We start from the raw sequence: 22,975 nt of genomic DNA on the forward strand, positions 1-22,975 counted from the left end.
TCCCCTGCATCGTCAGGCGGACTCTCAACCACTGCGCTACCAGGGAAGCCCCTCCCATATATTTAAATCATCTCTAAATTACTTATAATACCTAATACATTGTAAATGCTATGTAAATAGCTGCCATTGCACGCAGCAAATTCAAATTTTGCTTTTTGGAGCTTTTTGGAATTTTTTTTTCCCAACTATTTTGGATCTGTGGTTGGTTGAATCTGCTGATGCAGAACCCACTGATATGGAAGGCTGACTGTGATATGCTAATGAAGCACCTAATCAAGGGGAAAAAACATCAGGTATGAGCAAAGTAGAAATACAGCTTTTCCTTTGGTCCTATTCCACAAAGATCTTTTTTTTCCCTAACCTTGTTTTCTCTGTTTTTTTTCTTTTATAGTAAATTCCCTTTCAAAAATTTTAAAAATACAATGTGTACTTCTTTAACTACAGAAACAATTTAAACAAATACAAAGTTTCTACTTACTACCTTATTTATTTTATTTTCTTTCTTCAGTGCATTCATTCATTTGTTCAAAAATTTTTAGTTAAATGCCCACAGCTTATTAGTCATTGTGCTGGGGATTTTTTGGCAAACATGGTAGACAGTTACTTGCTCTCATGCTTCTTGTATTCTAAAAGAAGAGGCAGACACAAGTTTTTTCAAATATTGATCATTTCTAGGAAGAAATAAAACATGATTTAACTTTGGGAGCAACAGCCTTTGATAGGGCATTCAGAAATGGATTCTCTAAAGAGGTGTTACTTAGATTGAGACTGAAGGTTGATAAAGGAGTTAGCTATGCAAAGGGTAGGGGATAGAACATGTGCAAAATCACTCAGGTGGAAAGAAGTCTGATGTGCTGGAATAACAGAAGGAAGGACATTGAGAGGAAAGGAGATAGCCATAGTGAAGTTTATATAGGACCCTGTAAGCTTTATCCTTCTTTATTCCTAACTCTTTTCTCCAGTTATTACCCAATGTTACTAAGAATCGTTTAAAACATTGAGTTCCAAGCTATTGGTAGGATTTCCCCAACATGATATCTCTCACATTTTAAAAATCTTTATTTAACAGTTATATTGTAAATGCCAGCCACATTGCCATCTTCTGTTTACATTCAGGTCTTAAGATTCTTTGCTCACCAAGTTTATTTTCTTCCCTTATTATGAAATCTCTTGTTTTGATATAATTGTCACTTGGTTAGTGTTCATCCTCCACTGTTTTCATCACATATACTTTGGTTGATATACTTTCAAATCCTTGCAGGTCCCAAACTGTCTACATTTTGCCCATATACATATCATATCTTGATGTAAGTTTCTTAATTACACATAAGTAGTTTGAGGTTGTCTTCTAGTGTTATAGATAACAAATTTGATGCTAGTCTTTCCTCATAAGGAACTTATGCTTTCTGAAGGTTTGGAAAAGCTTTCCATTCTCCTTAAAATTTAGGACTTCCAGTGTAATGTGGTGTCTTTTTTTTTTTTTAATTCCAACTTGTAATGCTCTAAGCTCTTGAAACCTGCACTCAAGCCTTTAACTCAAGAAGATTTTCTTCTATTATTTATTTAATTACATCTGCATTTGTTTCTTTTTCTCTTCCTGGAACTCCTGATTTTATGCTAGGCTTCTAAGTCTTATATTTCCCTCTTGATTGTCATTTCTTTGTGTTTTTGCCATTTCTTATGAGCAGTAGGTCAAAGGTTGACCTTTGCAGCAACTTTCAGGTTTTTTGATTCCAATTCACAGTAAAAAATACATTTTACATAGCAACCCAGTTTATACAAATCTAATCAAAACAAAAATTCTTAATGCAATATATACACTTACTATGTGTGATGCCTTCTATTTTGTTCTCGTTTAGTCTATTTGTATTTTAGTTTTTCTTGTTTGTTTTTAATGCTAGTTGCTGTATACTGAATCAGTGATTCTCAACCAAGGGCAATTTCCTACCCCCGCTACCCCCGCCAGGAGACATTTGACATTTTCTGGAGACATTTTTGATTGACACAACTGGATTGGGTGCTGATTGCATCTAGTAAGTAGAGGCCCAGGGATGTAGCTACACATCTTGAAACGCACCAGACAGCCCCAACAGTAAATGTTTAAGAAACCGTGCACTAAATTGGTTTTTTGACTTTTCAGTGCTTTGTATCTCAACCCTGCTGTACATTCATTAGAATCATGTAAGGAGATTGATTTAATAAGTCGGGATTAGCTGGTGACCGGCAGTTTTAAAAGTTGCTCAGGGCTTCCCTGGTGGCGCAGTGGTTGAGAATCTGCCTGCCAATGCAGGGGACACGAGTTCGTGCCCTGGTCCGGGAAGATCCCACATGCCGCGGAGCGGCTAGGCCCGTGAGCCATGGCCGCTGAGCCTGCGCGTCCGGAGCCTGTGCTCCGCAAAGGGAGAGGCCACAACAGTGAGAGGCCCGCGTACCACAAAAAAAAAAAAAAAAAAAAAAAAAAAAAAAGTTGCTCAGTGTTTGAAAAAGCACAGACTTATGGTATATGGCCTTGAGAAAGCATCCAGTACTAATTTCATGTTTTATTCCCCAACAAAAGCTAATTATTAACCTGATATTTAAGCAGTATAATTTTTATACCTTTATCCAACTTTTTTCTTTTTTTTATTGAAATATAGTTGATTTACAATATTAGTTTCAGGTGTACAATGTAGTGATCCAATATTTTTATAGATTATGCTCCATTTAAAGTTATTATAATATACTGGTTATATTCCCCGTGCTGTACAATATATTCTTGTAGTTTCTTTTATACAAAGCAGTTTGTACCTCTTAGTCCTCTACTCCTATCTTGCCCCTCCCCCTTCCCTCACCCCACTAGTAACCAATATTTTGTTCTCTACATCTGTGAATCTGTTTTTTTATTCTTTTTTTTTTGTGAATCTGTTTTATTATTTTCATTCATTTGTTGTTTTTTTTAGATTCAACATATAAGTGAAATCATACAGTATTTGTCTTTCTCTGTCTGATTTATTTCACTAAGCATAGTACCCTCTAGGTCCATACATGTTGTTGCAAATGGTAGAATTTCATTCTTTTTTTCATGGCTGAGTAGCATTCCGTTCTATATATACACCACGTCTTTTTCATCGATTCATCTGTGGTTGGACACTTAGGTTGTTTCCATATCTTGGCAATTGTAAATAATGCTGCTGTGAACGTTGGGGTGCATGTATCTTTAAGAATTAGTGTTTCTGTTTTCTTCAGATACATACCCAGGAGTGGAATTGTGGGATCATATGGTGGTTTTATTTTTATTTTTTTGAGGAATCTCTATACTGTTTTCCATAGTGGCTGCAACAATTTACATTTCTACCAACAGTGTGTTAGGGTTTGCTTTACCCCACATCCTTGCCAGTTTATTTGTAGTCATACGATAGCCATTCTGACATGTGTGAGTTGATAACTCATTGTGGTTTGATTTGCATTTCTCTAATGATCAAGCACTGTTGAGCGTCTGTTCACATGCCTGCTAGCCATCTGTATATCTTCTTTGGAAAAATGTCTATTCAGGTCTTCTGCCCACTTTTTAATCAGGTGTGTGGTTTTTTGATATTGAGTTGTTTATATATTTTTTATGTTAACTCCTTATTGGTCATATTATTTGCAAATATTTTCTCCCATTCAGTAGGTTGTCTTTTTTGTTTTGTTAATTGTTTCCTTTGCCATGCAAAAGCTTTTAAGTTTATTTAGGCCCCATTTGTTTATTTTTGCTTTTGTTTCCTTTGCCTTAGCAGACACGTCCAAAAAAATATTGCTATGATTTATGTCTGAATGTTATGCCTGTGATTTCTTCTAGATGTTCTAGTCTTATATTTAGATCTTTAATCCATTTTGAGGTTATTTTTGTATGTGGTGTGAGAAACTGTTCTAATTTCATTTTACATGTAGCTGTACAGTTTTCCGAGTACCACTTATTGAAGAGACCATTTTTTCTCCATTGTATATTCTTGCCTTCTTTGTCAGTAATTGACCATAAGTGCCTGAGTTTATTTCTGGGCTCTCTATTCTGTTTCACTGATCTATGTGTCTATTTTTGTGCCAGTACCATACTGTTTTGATTACTGAAGCTTTATAGTGTAGTCTGAAGTCAGAGTATGATACCTCCAGCTTTGTTCTTTTTTATCAAGATTGCTTTGCCTCTTCAGGATCTTTAGTGGTTCCATATAAATTTTAGAATTATTTGTTGTATTTCTGTGAAAATGTCAAGGGGTATTCTGATGGGGATTGCATTAAATGTGTAGATTGCTTTGGGTAGGATGTACATTTTAACAATATTAATTCTTCCAATCCATGAACACGGGATATCTTTCCATATCTCTGTATCATCTTTAATTTCCTTCATCAATGTTTTATAGTTTTCAGAATATAGATCTTTCACCTCCTTGGTTAAGTTTATTCCTAGGTATTTTTGATGCAATTTTAAATAAGATTGTTTTCTTCTTTTTTTTCTCTTATAGTTAATTATTATTTCATTATTACCATCAGGTTTCTGTATATTAATCTTGTATCCTTCAACTTTACTAAATTCATTTATTAGTACTAGTAGTTATTTTGGTGGAGACTTTAGGGTTTTCAGTGTGTAATATCAAGTCATCTGCAAAAAGTGAGTTTTACTTCTTCCTTTCCAATTTGGTTTCTTTTTACTTCTTTTTCTTGTCTGATTGCTGTGAGTAGCACTTCCAATACTATGTTAAATAGAAATGACAAGAGTGGGCATCCTTGTGTTGTTCTGTTGAGCATGATATTAACTGGGTTTGTCATCAGTGGTCTTTATTATGTTAAGATACATTCCCTTTATACCAACTTTGATGAGAGTTTTTATCATGAATGGATGTTCAATTTTATCAGATGCTTTTTCTATGTCTATTGAGATGATCATGTGATTTTTATCCTTCTTTTTGTTAATGTGGTGTATCAGATTGATTGATTTACAGATGTCGGACCATCCTTGCATCCCTGGAATAAATCCCACTTCATCATGGTGTATGATCCTTTTTTATATATTGTTGAATTTGGTTTGCTTATATTTTGTTGAGGATTTTTGCATCTATGTTCATCAGAGATATTGGCCTGTAATTTTATTTTTGTAGTGTCTTTGGTTTTGGTATCCGGTTAATGGAGGCCTTATAGGATGAATTTGGGAGTGTTCCTTCCTCTTCAATTTTTTGGAATAGTTTGAGAGGATAGGTATTATTTCTGTTTTATATGTTTGGTAGAATTCCCATGTGAGCTTGTCTGGTCCTGGGCTTTTGTTTGCTGGGAGTTTTTTATTATAAAATTAGTTTCACTACTAGTGATCAGTTTGTTCAGATTGTCTATTTTTTCCTGCTTCAGTCTTGGAACATTATGTTTCTAGAAATTTATTCATTTCTTGTAGGTTGTCCAATTTGTGGGCATTATGACGGTTTATAGTATTTTCTTATGATTTTTTCATATCTCTGTGATATTGGTTGTTATTTCTCTTCTTCCATTTTCTTGTTTATTTGGATTCTCTTTTTCTTGATGAACCTTATCAATTTTGTTTTCAAAATTGGCTTATCAAAAAGCCTTTCAAAAAGGCTTATCAATTTTGTTTATATTTTTAAAAAAACAGCTCTTGATTTCATTGATCTTTTTTATTGTTTTCTGGGACTCTTTATTTCCTCTCTGATCATTATTATTTCATTCCTTATGCTGATTTGGGCTTTGCTTGTTCTTTTTTTCCTAATCCCTTTAGATGGTAGTTTAGGTTGTTTATTTGAGATTTTTTTTATTTCTTGAGGTAGGCCTGTATTGCTGTAAACTTCTGTCTGAGAACTGCTTTTGCTGCATGTGATAGATTTTGGAAAGGTGTGGTTTTTTTTTCATTTGTCTCAAGGTATTTTCTAATTTCCTTTTTAGTTTCTTTATTGATCCATCAGTTTTTTAGTAGCATGTGGTTTAGTCTCCACGTGTTTGTGTTTTTCCCATTTTTCTTTCTGTAATTGATTTCTAGTTTCATACTGTTGTGGTCATAAAAAATGCTTGATATAATTTCTGTTCTCTTAAATTTTTGAGAATTGTTTCGTGGTCTAGCCTGTGATCTCTAGCATGGAGAACATTCTGTGTGCACTTGAAAAGAATGTGTATTCTGCTGTTTTAGATGGAATGTCCTGTAGGTATCTATTAAGTCCAGCTGGTCTAATGTGTTATTTAAAACTACTATTTCCTTATTGATTTTTTTTTTCTGCATGATCTGTCCATTGGTGTAAGTGGGGTGTTAAAGTCGCCTACTATTATATCATTGTCAATTTCTCTCTTTATATATGTTAATATTTGCTTTATATATTTAGGTGTTCCTCTGTTAGGTGCATATATATTTATGAGTGTTAAACTCTCATTTTGTATTGATCCCTTTATCGTTATATAATTCTCTTCTTTGTCTTTTGTTACAGATTTTGTCTTAAAGTGTTTTTTGTTTGATATGAGTATTATTTGCCCCAGCTTTCTTGTCATTATTTTCATGAAATATCTTTTTCCATCCCATCACTTTCAGTTTATGTGTGTCTTTAGCTCTAAAGTGAGTCTCTTGTAAGCAGCATATAGTTGGGTCTTGTTTTTTAATGCAGTCAGCCACCCTGTGGCCTTTTTTTCTCTGGCCATGCCCCACAGCTTGTAGAATCTTAGTTCCCCTACCAGGGATCAAACCCGGGCCCTCAGCAGTGAAAGCCCAGAATCCTAACCACCAGGCTACCAGGGAATTCCCAGCTACCCCATGTCTTTTTTTTTTTAAATAAATTTATTTATTTATTTATTTTTGGCTGCGTTGGGTCTTCATTGCTATGCGCGGGCTTTCTTTAGTTGTGGCAAGCGGGGACTACTGTTTGTTGCAGTGCGTGGGCTTCTCATTGTGGTGGCTTCTCTTGTTGCGGAGCATGGGCTCTAGGCACGTGGGCTTCAGTAGTTGCAGCACGCAGGCTCAGCAGTTGTGGCATACGGGCTTAGTTGCTCCACAGCATGTGGGATCTTCCCGGACCAGGGCTCGAACCTGTGTCGCCTGCATTGGCAGGTGGATTCTTAACCAGTGCACTACCAGGGAAGTCCCTACCCTGTTTCTTTTGCTTGGAGCATTTAGTTCATTGACATTTAAAGTAATTATTGATAGGTATGTACTTATTGCGATTTTGTTACTTATTGTTTGGTTGTTTCTGTATATTTTCTCGGTCTTCTTCTTTTAGGTTCTTTCCTTATGATTTGATGATTTTCTTTAGTGGTATGCTTGTCTTCCTTTCTCTAGTTTTTGTGAATTGTATTTTATTTATTTATTTTTTGGCCACGCATGCTGCTTGCAGGATCTGTTCCCCGGCCAGGGATTGAACCTGGGTCATGGCAGTGAAAGCCTGGAATCCTAACTACTGAGCCACCAGGGTACTCCCTCTATTGTAGTTTTTGATTTATGGTTACCGTGGGGTTCATATATGTTGACCTATAACTTGTATCTACTTGTTTTAAACTGGTAGTCATTTAAGTTCAGACACATTATAAAAGATCTACATTTTTTTCCTCCCTTCTCCCACATTTTGTGTTTTTGATGTCGTATTTTACATCTTCATTTTTATCCCTTAACTGTATTGTAGTTGTAGTTATAGTTAATTTTACAATTTTTTGTCTTTTAATCTTCGTAGTAGCATGCATATTTAAGTGGTTGATCGACAGCCTTTACTATATATTGGTTTTTGCTTTTTTTTTTTGGCTGTGCCATGCGGCTTGTAGGATCTGAGTTCTCTGACCAGGGGTTGAACCCAGGCCCGGCCAGGAGTTGAACCGGGGCCCTCGGCAGTGAAAGCTTCGAGTCCTAACCACTGGACTGCCAGGGAGTTCCCTATATTTGTCTTTAATAGTGGGATTTTACTTTCCAACAGATTATTACTTCTTGTTGTAGCCTTTTCTTTTTCTTAGAGAAGACCTTTTAACATATCTTTTAAAGTCATTTTATTGTTGATGAGCTCTTAGTTTTTGCTTGTCTGAGAAGTTCTTTATCTCTCCTTCAATTCTAAGTGATAATCTTGCTGGGTAGTATATCCTAGGTTGTGGTTTTTTTCCTTTCAGCGCTTTAAATATATCATGCCACTCCCTGATGGCTTGCAAAGATTCTGCAGAAGAATCAAATGATAGCCTTGTGAGGGTTCCCTTGTATATGACTCTTTGTGGGGGTTTTTTGTTGCCTTTAGAATTCTCCCTTTATCTTTAATCTTTCTATTTTAATTATGATATGTCTTGATGTGGGTCTTTTTAAGTTCATTTTGTTTGGGACCCTCTATGCTTCCTGTATTTGGATATCTCTTTCCTTCTTCAGGTTTGGGAAGGTTTCAGCCATAATTTCATCAAATATATTTTCGACCCCCTTTCTCTCTCTCTTCTCCTTGGACCCCTATAAAGTAAATGTTAGTATGCTTGATGTTGTCCCAGAGGTCCCTTAAACTCTTCTCATTTTTTTAAATTTGTTTTCCTTTTCATTGTCCTGATTGGGTGATTTCCATTATTCATCTTCCAGATCACTTATGTGTTCTTCCTGTATCACCAAGTCTACTGTTAATTCTTTCCACTATGTTTTTTGTTTCAGTTATTGTATTCAGTTATGACTGGTTCTTTTTTGTTTTTTTTTTTAGTTCCTTGTTAAAGTTCTCACTTTGTTCATCTGTTCTTTTCCCTAGTTCAGTTAGCATTCTTATTACTAATGCTTTGAACTCTATCTAGTAAATTATTTACCTATGTCATTAGTTGTTTTTTTCATGGGTTTTCTCTTGTTCTTTCATTTGAAACAAATTCCTCTGTCTTATTTTGCTTAACTTTTTCTGTCTCTATGGAATTTGGTGAAAGTTACCTATCTTGGTCTTGTAGTGGCATCCTTGTGTGGGAGCATCCCTATACTGTCTGTGTGTACCAGGTGCCTTTTGTGGGAGAGCTGGATTTTATATGAGCACGAGTTACATCTTCCCCTATGGAGTAGTGGCAGCTTTCACCTTGGTTGGGGAGTAGGGCTAGAGATAGATGGGCTAGAACCAGAGTCACGTGTGAGCTGGGGCTTCTCCTCTGCTCAGTGGCCAATACCACCCTATTGGGGATGGGATCAGGTCCCATGTTGCTGGAATAGAAGGTCTGAGGGTCTGGTCTGAGCTGGCTGTCTTCCCTCTAAGTGTGTGCTCTTCCCTCCCAGCCTTGGCACACTCGCCCTCAAGGGGAGCTGGAGCTAGAAAGGCTGGTGTGGGTGCTTGGCATGGGTCGGGGTGCAGGCTGTGGTGGTCCTGGCACCAGTTAGAATTCCGTACTGCTCTTGATCTACTTTCTCCAGGAGCACCAACAGTGGCTGACTTCAACCCTGCTCAGATGCTGCATCGGGCCTGAGCTGTCTCCACCCTCTACAACTGTGCATTCTTTTCAGCCAGGACAGCCCTTGCCCTAATGTGGAGCTATGCTGCAGAGCAAGAGGGACCAGGGCCAATGCTCAGTGTGGACTGGGCATGAACCATGGCTGTCCTGGCACCAGAGTTCTGGACTGTCCCCAATCCACTTCCTTTGCAAGTGCCAGCAACAATTGCCCCTACCCGGTTTGGATGCTGCCCCAGGTCCAAGCCAGCCCCATCCCCTACAACTGTGCACTCCCTTTGGCTGTGGCAGCCCTTGTTGCAGTGTGGAGCTGTGCCACAGAATGAGCCCAGGCCAGAGTGGATGCTCAGCTTGTCCGAGGTATGTGCTGAGGTGGTAGTGGGAAACAGGCCAGAGACCTGGGCAGTTTTAATCTGCTTCCTCTGCCTTATTTCAGGAGTAAGCAAGCATGTGCGTGCTCTTCATGAGTGGAGTCTAGGTTTCCTGTAGCCCCACTGTCAATCCTGCTGGTTTTCAAACCACCTAAAGCGACTCATCTTCCTGGTGTTGGACCCCAGGGATGGGGCACCCAATAAGTGGTGCAAACTGCTCACTCCTCAGGGAGGATCTCTGAGCCTGTGTACTCCCTCCACTTCTGTGCCCCCTCCAAGAAGAGGAGGGGGATTACACAGACTTGCTTCTCTTCCCCTCCTGCTTGATTTCATGTGCATCTTTCTTACACCTTTGGTTGTATAAGAGTCTTAATGCCAGTCTCCAGTTTGTTTTTGCTCTACAAGTAGATGTATTTTTGATGTGTTAGAGAGGGGAAGTGAGCTCTGTATCCTCTTTCTCTGCTATCTGGATCCCACCCCTCAATTTTTTTTTTTTTTTTTTTTTTTTTTTTTTTGCGGTATGCGGGCCTCTCACTGTTGTGGCCTCTCCCGTTGCAGAGCAGAGGCTCCTGACGCGCAGGCTCAGCGGCCATGGCTCATGGGCCTAGCTGCTCCGCGGCATGTGTGATCTTCCCGGACCGGGGCACGAACCCATGTCCCCTGCATCGGCAGGCGGGCTCTCAACCACTGTGCCACCAGGGAAGCCCCAACCCCTCAACTTTTTAGTTAAATAAGTTCAAAGTTTAAAAAAACCTTTTGTTAGATTATCCTGTGTTTTGCGTATTTGTTGTTCAGGAGATGAGGTAAATTAAACCAGGCAATTAGATATTATTTTAGATAAAAATTTTTTTTTACTTGAAGTATAGTTGATTTACAATGTTGTGTTAGTTTCTTGTGTACAGCAAAGTGATTCAGTTTTACATATATATCTTATTTTTCATATTTTTTCCATTATAGGTTATTATAAGATATTGAATATAGTTTCCTGTGTAGGACCTTGTTGTTTACGTGTTTTATATATAGTAGTTTGTATCTGCTAATTCCAAACTCCTAATTTATCCCTCCCTCCTGCCCTTTCTCCTTTGGTAACCATAAATTTGTTTTCTATGTCTATGAGTCTTTCTGTTTTGTAAATAAGTTCATTTATATCATATTTTAAATTCCACATATAAGTGATATCATACGGTATTTGACTTTCTCTTTCTGACTTTTTTCACTTAGTGTAATAATCTCTAGGTCTGTCCATGTTGCTGCAAATGGCATTATTTCTTTCTCTTTTATGGCTGAGTTATAGTCTGCTGTATACATATACCACATCTTCTTTATCTGTTCATGTGTCGATGGACATTTAGAGTGCTTCCATGTCTTGGCTATCGTCAGTAGTGCTGCTGTGAACATTGGGGTGCATGTTTCTTTCTGAATTAGAATTTTCTCCAGATATATGTCCAGGAGTGGGATTACCAGATCATATGGTAACTTTTTTTTAAGGAACCTCCATACTGTTTTCCATAGTGGCTGTACCAATTTACATTCCCACCAACAGTGTAAGAGGGTTCTTTTTTCTCCATACCCTCTCCAGTATTTATTATTTGTAGACTTTTTAATGATGGCCATTCTGACCAGTGTGAGGTGATACCTCATTGTAGCTTTGATTTATATTTCTCTGATAATTAGCGATGTTGAGCATCAGATAAGAATTTTTAATTGAATAATTAAGGTTATCACATATGCTGTTAGCCTTATACCACCTATGTATTTCAAAGTGCAGAATCATCATCACCAGGTAGTTTGAATATCAACAGATTTCTTAAGATACTGTACATTCTAGTAAGCCCATGTTTCTCTGCAGTGGTAGAAATAAGATTATTCTTGTTTAGATCACATAGAAGAGATCATACTTAGCAGGTCAGACCTGTTACAAATAAGAGAGCCTAGCAAGGGATCAGAATAGCTTGCAAGGTTGAGCCTTCTTTGTGTTCCCAGAGTTTGAAGAGGACTGGCCTTCAGTGATAAAAGGGATTAATTACTGATTGTATGTGGATTTGAAGATCTGTGAAGTTCCTTCCACATCTAAATATGCTTTCCTCTTATCTGCCAACAGGTACAACTGTAACTGCTTTACGATTGTTTAAAAATCTACCTGTAAGAAAGCAGTTTTACTCAACTGCTAAAAAACGTAAAGAGGAAATAAAAAAGGTCCAAGATCTCCTCATAAACTATGGTATACTTAAACCTGATGTAAGGATTGTTTTTGTACATAACAAGGTAAGCATTATTGTACTTTCTACAGGATTTTTTTGGTATATGATATAATAAAGGGACAATGTATTTTATCTAAATCAGTTAGATATGTAAAGAGTCTTCTTTCAAAATTTGTCCACATTTGTTTAGCTTTTTCTTTATTGTTTAAAGAGCATCTTTACTTAGTTACCTCTTATCTATATGAAATCTGATTGAACCTTTTATTTCTTAATTTCTAAGATAGGTGATTCTACCAAGAGACTTTTCCATCCAAGAAATGTTTGCTTCCTAAATATGAGGATGAGTAAGACTTGTTGTTTTCCTTTAAAGAGTTCACAATTTAGTAACATTTTCCACCTTCTATTCTAAACTGTTTCTTCTTTGGAAGAGTTTTTTGTTAAGTTTTTAAAGGAAACTCTACCTCATTTCTTTCCGTTTTTCAAAGCAGGGCTGATAAGGAATTCCTCTTGTTGCTTGATGAATCTTAGGGGAAAGAAAGGTTTACATATCTTCTGATTGTTATGTTTTTCATAAAATTCCACACATGCACTTCAAAATATTTAATGTAAGGAGCGTAGAACCACACAGCAGAAGTTTGGAAACCTGATGGGGAGTAAAGAGTTAACATTTATTAAGGGTGTACACAATGCCAGGGCCTATGTTAGGTGCATGAAACTCCTATATCCACAGCAACAGCCAGGTGAGGTAGACATTATATCTATTTGCAGTTGTCCTCTGAACTCAGAGGTTTGATACTCTGCTCAGTGTTGCACAGCTGGTAAATTGTTGAGATGGGGTTCAAAACTTTACCTACCTACAGAGTATAGGTTCTTCACACTCTACTGTTTTATCTTCCCATTTTAATACTACATTACATTTGTGTAGTTCTTTTCCAGGTTTCAGAGCACTTACAATAACCTTGTGGGTTAGACAGCCTTATCTCTATTTGTATGGGGAACTTGAAGCTCAGAATGATCTAAGGAATTGTTTTCTATTTTGTAGTAAGTAATACTACTGAGGTCAGAACCCTTTTTCATCCAGTTTTCTTTCCACTCCATGTCTTTTTACTTGTTATTAAGAAGATTCCATATTAAACCAAGTTATGGTGGAATATTTATGATCAAAATCTTTGGTCATCTTAAAAAAATAAAGAAAAACATTAAGAATAGTCAGCCACCTTTTCCTGCTGGCATAGAGCTCAACCAAATGATACCTTGAGATCCCTTCCAGCTCTATCATGCTAGGATTCCTCAGGATGTTGATAGATAGAGACTCATCCTGTTAATATAAATAACCCTATGACCTCTTGATCCAAAGGACATTTAGTCATTAAAAGTTGAATTACCCAAGTTAGGAAAATATCAAGGGCAGAAGAAACAGTGATCAGGAAGGGAAAACAAATGGAAAAAGGTAAAACATGAAGACAGGAGCTACATTTTTATAAAAGAAAAGTGACTACAACCAAAGAGAAAAGTCTTAAGAGAAAACAGAAGATTATTATTGCCCTGTGTAATGGAGATGCGTATTTTTTTTAAATTTTTTTTAAGGGAATTCCTTTATTTTTATTATTTATTTATTTTTGGCTGTGTTGGGTCTTCGTTTCTGTGCAAGGGCTTTCTCTAGTTGCGGAAAGCGGGGGCCACTCTTCATCACGGTGCGTGGGCCTCTCACTATCGCGGCCTCTCTTGTTGCAGAGCACAGGCTCCAGACGTGCAGGCTCAGTAGTTGTGGCTCACGGGCCTAGTTGCTCCGCGGCATGTGGGATCTTCCCAGACCAGGGCCCAAACCTGTGTCCCCTGCATTGGCAGGCAGATTCTCAACCACTGCGCCACCAGGGAAGCCCTGGAGATGCATATTTAAAGTCAAATATATATCTTCTAAGCTTCTAATAAGTTTATATTATTATCCCAGCCTGTGTAAGATCATCAGTGTAGGCATTTTCTTTTGAAAATGGAAAGTAGTATTTTTTAACACACTGTATTTTATAATTTTTGGAAGACACCGTATCTGAACTTGTACTGAGCAAACACAGGTCTCTCGGTGGCCTTCAGTAATTTCAGATACAGTTCAAATCCTGGAGAGTGTTATACCATGCAAGTAATGTAAGATTATCAAAAGTCTTATAGTAAAATTAAGTATTAGCTATTATTACACAAGGAAATCATGGACTCAATTATATTTTCAAGCTTTTTTCTTTTAGTATAAATTATTTTTTCACTCTTCCATTTATTAATAGTGCTGTTGTGCCTCAAATGTTATATTGTTAAACGTCCTAAAATAGCATTGATACATTATCATAAATCTCTTTGAACATTGAGCCCTGCTCTGCTCTTACAAACATGCTTATGTTTGTCATTCTTTATGTGCTTTTCGAAGAATTTTTTTGCCTTAGCTTAAAATTTAAAGATGGCAATATTGTTGTCTCTTCTTTTTTTGAAATTTCTTTCTACATTAGAAACAAACAATCATATTGCACATAATATGAGAAGTACTATTGCTATTTTGACATCTTGGATTAGGTAGTGTTCTTTCTTTTTATGAAGGTTCAACCTGCCAAGACATTCTTTGAATACTGATAATGTTGATGTTCTTGCCAGTATGGTTATGTTAGAAAGAGGTATTTTTCTTCTTTCATCACCATGTTCCTTGAAAGCATATTGAATAATGAGACAGCCAAAGAGAAATAATTTACAAGTGGATTCAGTGACTTTATTTAAAGTAGATTTGGTTTGGAGAAATGCTAGAGCCATTTCTTAGATGAGCACTACAGTCTTCAACTTTTGTTTTGTAACTGAATCCCTTTGAGGTCCTGCTACATATATTTTTATTTATAAAGTAGCTATTTCCCAGAATTAGAAGTTTTTCTCAATGTGGTGATATCTGCAACCCACTTAGTAGTATTAGCTCTTTCATAACTACATGAGTAATTTTATAGACCACTGGTTTAGAACATAATGGTAAATATGTGATTTCAGATAAGGGATACTTTCATACTTCATACTTGTTGATTTTCATGACTTTCCTTTGCTTAAAATATCATTTGTATTTTTAAAAATTGTTTTGCATTTAATCCTGTCTTGATAATTAGAGTCCTGCTGGTATTGTAAAAGCTGAATTGGATATTATTGACATAAGAAGGTCTGATCTGTCTCTTACAAAAGAGAGAAGAGTAATTTAAGGAATGGCTTTCTGCCTATCCCACCTTCATGTGACATGAAAGTTAAGGCTTATTGGGATCAATTTATTTATTTTTGACGTCTGGAAGAATGATGACCAAGAATGAGAAAGAAGGGACACATTTATTAGATTATAAACTAAAGATAAATAAGTTGTAGTTTATAATCTGTGTCCCCTACATTCATGGTATTCCCTTTATTCATTTTATTCTTTGTATCTTTTAGCCTTTTACTCATGTATTTTTGAATGTCCCAGTTTTGTTTCACCTGTGCTGTGAGGAATCAAGGAAGAGTCCTTTGCCCATAACTGGACCAGTATTAAAGGGTCACCCCTCCCCCTGCCCATCCCAGCCAGTGTTGTGGAGGCAGTATAATCAAAGAAATTCTAGTCCAGGACTATGGTTCAAATGCCCCTTCCTTCTGAAGAATATATTCTTCCAGTTCTAACCTTGAAAGTTTGGGTGGTTTGTTTTTATTTCTTTTTTAGTTAGTGAAGGTGGATGTTCCTTCAGATATATTTTAAGGTTAGCTTGGGTCTCATTATCAATCATGATTGGTTGTTTATTTGCAAATTAATGATAAATTTTTTTAATGGTTCTCATTTTTCTTCTTTGTTATATTAACTTCTTTTACTTTTCACCTAACTTCTGTGAAATATTATATAGAAAAGATGAGGGACATATATAAGTCAAATTTTAGTTTAGTTGATTTCTAATTTTGATGTTTGCTCACACTCTTAAAAACATCTTTGAAGTCTTCCCCTATCCGCCAGCAAGACTTAGTTATTATGTAGCTTTTTCCATAGCATTTTCTGTGTGTTCCTATTATGTCACTTTTGCTTTGTTGGAAATGATTTGCATTCTCTCTCCCCGTCCCAACAGCCTCTTGTGGAAGGTAGGGCTGCATCTTGCTTATATCTGTATTCCTCTTAATGCTCACTTAGCATTACAAAATTTTGAGTATACAACCATAGAAAAGAATGAAATAATGCCATAGAGATTATCATACTAAATGAAGTAAGTCAGAAAGAGTAAGGCAAATACCGTATAATTTATATGTAGAATCTAAAATATGACACAAATGAACTTATCTACGAAACAGAAACAAACTCACAGATACAGAGAACAAACTTGCAGTTGCCTAGGGAAAGGGGGTGGGGGAGGGAGAGCTTGGAAGTCTGGGATTAGCAGATGCAAATTATTATGTATAGAATGGATAAACAGCAAGGTCTTACTGTATAGCACAGGGAACTATGTTCTGTATCCTATAGTAAACCATAATGGAAAAGAATATATATATAACTGAATCACTTTGTTATACAGCAGAAATTAACACAGCATTGTAAATCAACTATACTTCAATAAAATAAATTAAAACAAAAAACCAGAATATTGAGTATAGTTCCCTGTGGTATACAGTAGGTCCTTGTTGGTTATCTCTTTTATATATAGTAGTGTATATATGTTAATCCCAAACTCCTAATTTATTCCTCTTCCCCCCCTTTCTCCTTTGGTAACCAAAAGTTTGTTTTCTATGTCTGTGGGGTCTATTTCTGTTCTGTATATAAGGTCATTTGTATCTTTTTTTTTTTTGATTACATATATAAATGATATTTGTCTTTCTCTGTCTGGCTTACTTCACTTAATGGTACAATAATCTCTAGGTCTATTCATGTTGCTGCAAATGCCATTATTTTATTCTTTTTTATGGCCGAGTAATATTCCATTGTATATATATATACACCACAAATGGGACATAATTAAAAGCTTTTGCACAACAAAGGAAACCATAAACAAAACAAAAAGACAACCTACAGAATGGGAGAAAATATTTACAAATGATGTGACCAACAAGGGATTAATCTCCAAAATATACAGAGAGCTCATACAGCTCAATATCAGAAAAAAACCAAACCACCCAATCAAAAAATGGGCAGAAGATCTAAATAGATATTTCCCAAAGAAAACATACAGATGGCCAAAAAAGCACATGAAAAGATGCTCAACATTGCCAATTATTAGGGAAATGCAAATCAAAATTACTAGTACCACTTTAAATTCATGATCCCTAATCTTTGTACTGCCTGGTAGTCATACTGTGTTTCTCTTGCCCATTTTCTCTCCTGGTCTCCTATATCAGTGCTTTAAACAAACTTTAATGTGCATACATATCACCTGGGGATCTTGTTAAACGTGCAGATCCTGATTTAGAAGGCCAGGGAGGGCCTGAGATTTCTGCATTTGAGACAAGTCTCTCCACGTGGTGCAGTTGCTGCTGGCCCATGATCCACACATTGAGTGGAAGTCCCAAAGGGCTATTTCATGTGTTCTTTTCTCAGACAGTCAAGTCCTTCTTCCCTGTCTTAACAAGAGTAGCACAGAGAACTAGAACATAACCTGATCTTACTGTCCTATTTCACTGAGAAAATCGAGGCAATCAATAGAGAACTTTTACAGACTACCCACCTGTCTGCAATTGTGCCCATACATACAGCCTTCCCTTCTGTTACTTTAGATGTATGTGTCATGTTTCTAGGCAAGGCCAATTCCTTCACTTGGGCAGAACTTCTTAAAATACTTGTCTGCATTCATTGTCTCCAATTACTTTCCCCCCATTCTCTCTTGAACCCACTCTAGTCAGACTTCCTCTTTCTGCCAGTCCACAACTCTTACCAAGGTCACTATTGACTTTCAAATTTCTAAATCCAGTGGTCACTTCTCAGATCTTATCTTACTTAACATTTGCCACAGTTGATCTCCGCATCCTTGAAATACTTTTTCACCTGTCTTCTAGGTCACATACTTGGTTTTTTTCCTATCTTTCTACCATTTGTTATCAGTCTTCTAGTTCCACCTCATATCCTAACTTGTAAACATTTAGTGTCCTGTGGCTCAATTCTGGAATTTTCCTCGTGTGTGTGTGTGTGTGTGTGTAATTTATTCTCATATATATTCTTTTCTTGATGTGCTTATTCAGTCTTATGCCTTTAGATATCAATTATACACTGATGACTCAATTTTTATCTCCATTCTATAGCTGTCTTCTGAACTCCAAACTCATAGATCTAACTACCACCCCAAATCTCTCTTTGGATGTTTAGTAATAAGCGCCTCACATTTAACATGACCAAAAGTAAGCTCCCTACCTTGTCTCTCAGAATTGCTCTTTCCACATCCTTCCGTATCAGTATATGAGAATTCTTTTTCTCCTGTTGGCAAACCAGAAGCCTTAGGGTTATCCTTGACTACTGATTCTCACACTTTAATCTGATAAAAGAGTAAATTCTGTTGGTCTACCTTCAAAATATATCTAAAATCTAACTACTTTTCACCATGTCTGACTACCACTGTCGTCCAAGCCACCGTCATCTCTCACCTGGATTTTTGTAATAGTACTCTAATTGGATTTCCCCACTTCCTACCTTTCTCTCTTTAGTCTATTCCCAGCCCAACAGCTAGGGTGACCTGTAAAAATGTAATTCTGGTCATGCAACTCCTCTTCAGTGAGTTTCCATCTCAAAGTCTTTATAAATGGCCTGTGAGTTCTACATAAAGGTTAGTAAACCTTTTTTGTAAAGAGCCGTAGTGTAAATATTTTGGGTTTTCTAACTCATACAGTCTCTCTTACAACTGTTCAGCTCTGCTGTTGTAGCATGAAAGCAGCCGTAGGTATTAAAACTTTACTTTAAAAAGCAGGCAGTGGGGGCTTCCCTGGTGGCGCAGTGGTTGAGAGTCTGCCTGCCGATGCAGGGGATGAGGGTTCGTTCCTCGGTCCGGGAAGATCCCACATGCCGCGGAGCGGCTGGGCCCGTGAGCCATGGCCGCTGAGCCTGCGCGTCCGGAGCCTGAGCTCCGCAACGGGAGAGGCCACAGCAGTGAGAGGCCCGCGTACCGCCAAAAAAAAAAAAAATAATGAGTGTGATCAAGGATTGAGAGCATGGAGGAGAGGAGCATTCTATCGCATTGGTGGCAGTAGCCCATACTGGATTGTGAACATAGGTATTAAAGCACCAAAGATACAGTGGTAAGTGGTGTCACTAGAATTAGAAATAGCAACTGGAAAAGAGAGGTGGGAAAACAGCAAGTATCAGCTTTTATACTCGAGACATTTCCCTTTCTGGAGGGTTCCTAGAAAGTCACAGAAGAGGGAGGGCTGGCTTTAGCCACTTGGCAGGTGGGTGTTACTGATTCAGTGAAGTAGGAACTACCTGTAAAAGTGATTTCACCTAGAACTCCACAAGTGGGTGCGTCATAGGCTGATTCTATTACAGTATGATTTGCTAATATGTATAAATGGACCAAGATCATTCTAGGTAGAGGAATAGTATGAATATAAAAGATGTAGGTAGGAAAGTACAGAGCACATTTAGAGGCAGTGAATAAGTCAATTTAGGTGAGTAGTTATTTTATATAAAGGAATACAGGAAGATAAATCCTGAAAGACAATTTGAGGCTAGATTATAAAGGGTCTTGAATTCAAGCTAGGCTGATTTTTTTTTTTAATAGAAAATTGGGAGTAGAGAAGTGACTTGATCAGGGTGTTACCTCAGACAGTTAGTTTGGTAGTAGTGTGCTGGGAGAAATTATAGGAGGCTATAAGTGGTGACATTAGTTAGGAAGCTGTAACAGAAGTCCAGGCACTATGGGTCTGAATAGGATAAGCAGATTGGGCATGGAAAACAGTGTGATTGCTATTATAAGGAAGAATCAATGAGACTGATTGCACATAGAAAATGAAGAACAGAAGAGATTTGAGGATACCTGATTTATTTAACTTAATGCCTAGGAAAATGATAATACTATATACATGCCTTTTTTATTCCTGGGGTGCATCTGTCTTTCTCCTCTTATATGTAGTACCTTCATGAATTACTCTGGCATAATTTTGATTTCACTCCAGAAAGAACCTAATAGAATCAAACCAAACTTTTAAAGTGAAGTTATTGTTACCTCATCAGTAGAAAGTTTTTGTTAACTAATCAATTAAGAAAGAAAAGCTAATCAATTCCAGCCTGGATATTATTTGTTCACCTTAAAAGTTGTTGCTTGTTTTTTTAATAAAAGGACAAAATTAGAAATAAAAAAAAAAAGAACCATAAGGTAATTGTTGGCATATTTGCCTGAATAGGGTGTATGGGAAGAGAATTGCCATCAGTTAAGTACCAGAGAGCCAGCTGATTGTAGGAGTGTTAGTTCAGAATCTGTGGGTTTGGTCGTCTTTTTTCTTTTCTAAATATTATTGTGTTAAGAACACTTAACCTGAGATCTACATGCTTAACAAATAGTTTAAGTGTACCATACAGTATTGTTGACTAGAGGTATGGTGTACAGCAGATCTCTAGAACTTACTAACCCTAACTGAAACTTTATGCTTATTTATTAGTAACTTCCTATTTCTCCATCCCCCCAGTCCCTGTTAACCACCATTTGATTCTATGAATTTGTCCATTTTAGATGCCTCATATAAGTGGAATTATGTAGTATTTGTCTTTTTATGACTAGTTTATTTCACTTGGCATAATGGTCCTCATGATCTTCCATGTTGCCACATGTTGTAGAATTTCCTTCTTTTTTAAACCTGAATAATATTTCATTGTATGTATATAGTACATTTTCTTTATCCATTCATCCATCAGTGGACATTTAGGTTGTTTCCACATCTTGGCCATTGTAAATAGTGCTGCATGGGAGTGCTAGTATCTCTTTGAGAGTTTGCTTTCAATTATTTTGGAAAATACTCAGATGTAGGATTGCTGGATCATTTGATAGTTCTATTTTTAATATTTTGGGGTTTCTCCATGCTGTTTTCCACAGCAGCTGCACCATTTTGCATCCCCACAAACAGTATACAAGGGTTCCAGTTTCTCCACATTCTTACCAACACTTGTCTTTCAATAGCCATCCTGACAGGTGTGAGGTGATATCTCATTGTGCTTTTTGATTTGCATTTTATACTGAGCATTTTTTATATACCTGTTGACCATTTGTATTTCTTCTTTGGAGAAATGTCTATTCAAGTCTTTAGCCCATTTTTTGTTGGGTTATTAGTTTTTTGGTTTTTGAGTTGTAGGAGTGTCTTATATGTTCTGGAAATTAATGGTCAGATATATGGTTTGTAAATATTTTCTCCCATTCTGTAGATTGCCTTTTCACTTCATTGATTGCTTCCTTTCCTGTGCAGCTTTTTAGTTTGATGTAGTCCCACTTGACTATTTTTGTTTTTGTTGCTTGTGCTTTTGGTGTATTATCCAAGAAATCATTGCCAAGACGAGTGTCATAAAGCTTTTCTTGTATGTTGTCTTCTAGTTTTACAGTTTCAGGTATTTAATATTTAAATCTTTAATCTATTTTGAATTGATTTTTGTGTGTGGTGTAAGATAAGGGTCCAACCTCATTCTTTTGCATGTTGATATCCAGTTTTCCCAACACTATTTATTGAAGAGACTATCCTTTCCTCATTGTGTAGTTGTGGCACCTTTATCGGACATCAGTTGACCATATATGCATGGATCTTTTTCTAGGCTCTCTATTCTTTTCTGTTGGTATTTATGTCTGTCTGTATGCCAGTGCCATGTTGTTTTGATTATTGTAGTAATCAAATACTACAATATATTGTAATATATTTCAACCTCAGGAACTGTCATGCCTCTAACTTTGTTCTTCTTTATCAGGATTTATTTGGCTCTTCATGCTCTATTATAATTCCATATGAGTTTTAGAATTGTGTTTTTCTGTTTCCGTAAGGAATGCCATTGGGTTTTTGTTCTGTTTTTTTAATAGGGATTGCATTGAATCTGTAGATCACTTGAGTAGTATAGAAATTTTAACAATGTTAAGTCTTCCAGTCCATGAACACAGGATGCCTTTCCACTTGCGTCATCTTTAATTTTTTTCATCAGTGTCATCATACAAGTCTTTCACCTCCTTAGATTTATTTCTAAGTATTTTATTCTTTTTGGTGCTATTGTAGATAAGATTGTTTTTCTAATTTCCTTTTCAGGTAGTTCATTGTTAGTGTATAGACGTACAACTGATCTTTGTATTAATTTTGTATCCTGCAACTTCATTGAATTTATTAGTTCTAATGGGTTTTTTATGGAGTCTTTAGGGTTTTCTAGAAATAGGATCTTACCATCTGCAAACAGGGACAATTTCACTTCTTCCTTTCTCATTTAGATCCCTTTTATTTATTTTTCTTGCATAATTGCTTGGCTAGGACTTTCAGAACTATGATAAATAGAAGTGGCAAGTATGGGCATTCTTGCCTTGTTACTGATCTTAGAGGAAAAGCTTTCAGTTTTTCACTGTTAAGTATGATGGGCTTTTTCTAGATGGCTTTTATTATGTTGAGTTACTTTCCTTCTATTCCTAGTTTGCTGAAAGTTTTTAATTGTGAAACGTTCAGTTTTGTCAAATATTTTTTCTGCATCTATTGAGACGATCATGTGATTTTAATCCTTTATTTTGTTAATGTGGTGTATCACATTAATTTAAATGGATATGTTGAACCATCCTTACATCCTAGAGATAAATCCCATTTGACCATGGTGTATGATCTTTTTTTTTTTCTTTTTTTTTGCGGTACGGGGGCCTCTCACTGTTGTGGCCTCTCCCATTGCGGAGCACAGGCTCTGGACACGCAGGCTCAGCGGCCATGGCTCACGGGCCCAGCCACTCCGTGGCATGTGGGATCTTCCCGGACCGGGGCACGAACCCGTGTCCCCTGCATTAGCAGGTGGACTCTTAACCACTGCGCCACCAGGGAAGCCCTATAATCTTTTTAATATGCTGTTGGTTTGATTTCTAGTGTTTTGTTGAGAGT

The 22,975-nt window shown here is 36.8% G+C and overlaps 1 protein-coding gene across 10 annotated transcripts in view; it reads left to right on the forward strand.

Annotated features, from left to right (window-relative positions):
- The window catches only part of PMS1 (PMS1 homolog 1, mismatch repair system component), a 96,510-nt gene that overhangs the window by 25,673 nt on the left and 47,862 nt on the right, over positions 1 to 22,975 (forward strand). For all 10 annotated transcript variants that reach the window (XR_003677141.2, XM_007116568.2, XM_028480042.1 and 7 more), the window contains exon 6: positions 11,839 to 12,002. Coding sequence is in view for 9 of the 10 variants with exons in the window: in XM_007116568.2 (XP_007116630.1) it covers positions 11,839 to 12,002 (164 nt within the window). In the remaining variant the exon portion in view is untranslated. The remainder of the gene's footprint in view (positions 1 to 11,838; positions 12,003 to 22,975) is intronic.

This window comes from Physeter macrocephalus, chromosome 2 (genome assembly GCF_002837175.3).
Source record: "Physeter macrocephalus isolate SW-GA chromosome 2, ASM283717v5, whole genome shotgun sequence".
Taxonomy (NCBI): Eukaryota; Metazoa; Chordata; class Mammalia; order Artiodactyla; family Physeteridae; genus Physeter; species Physeter macrocephalus.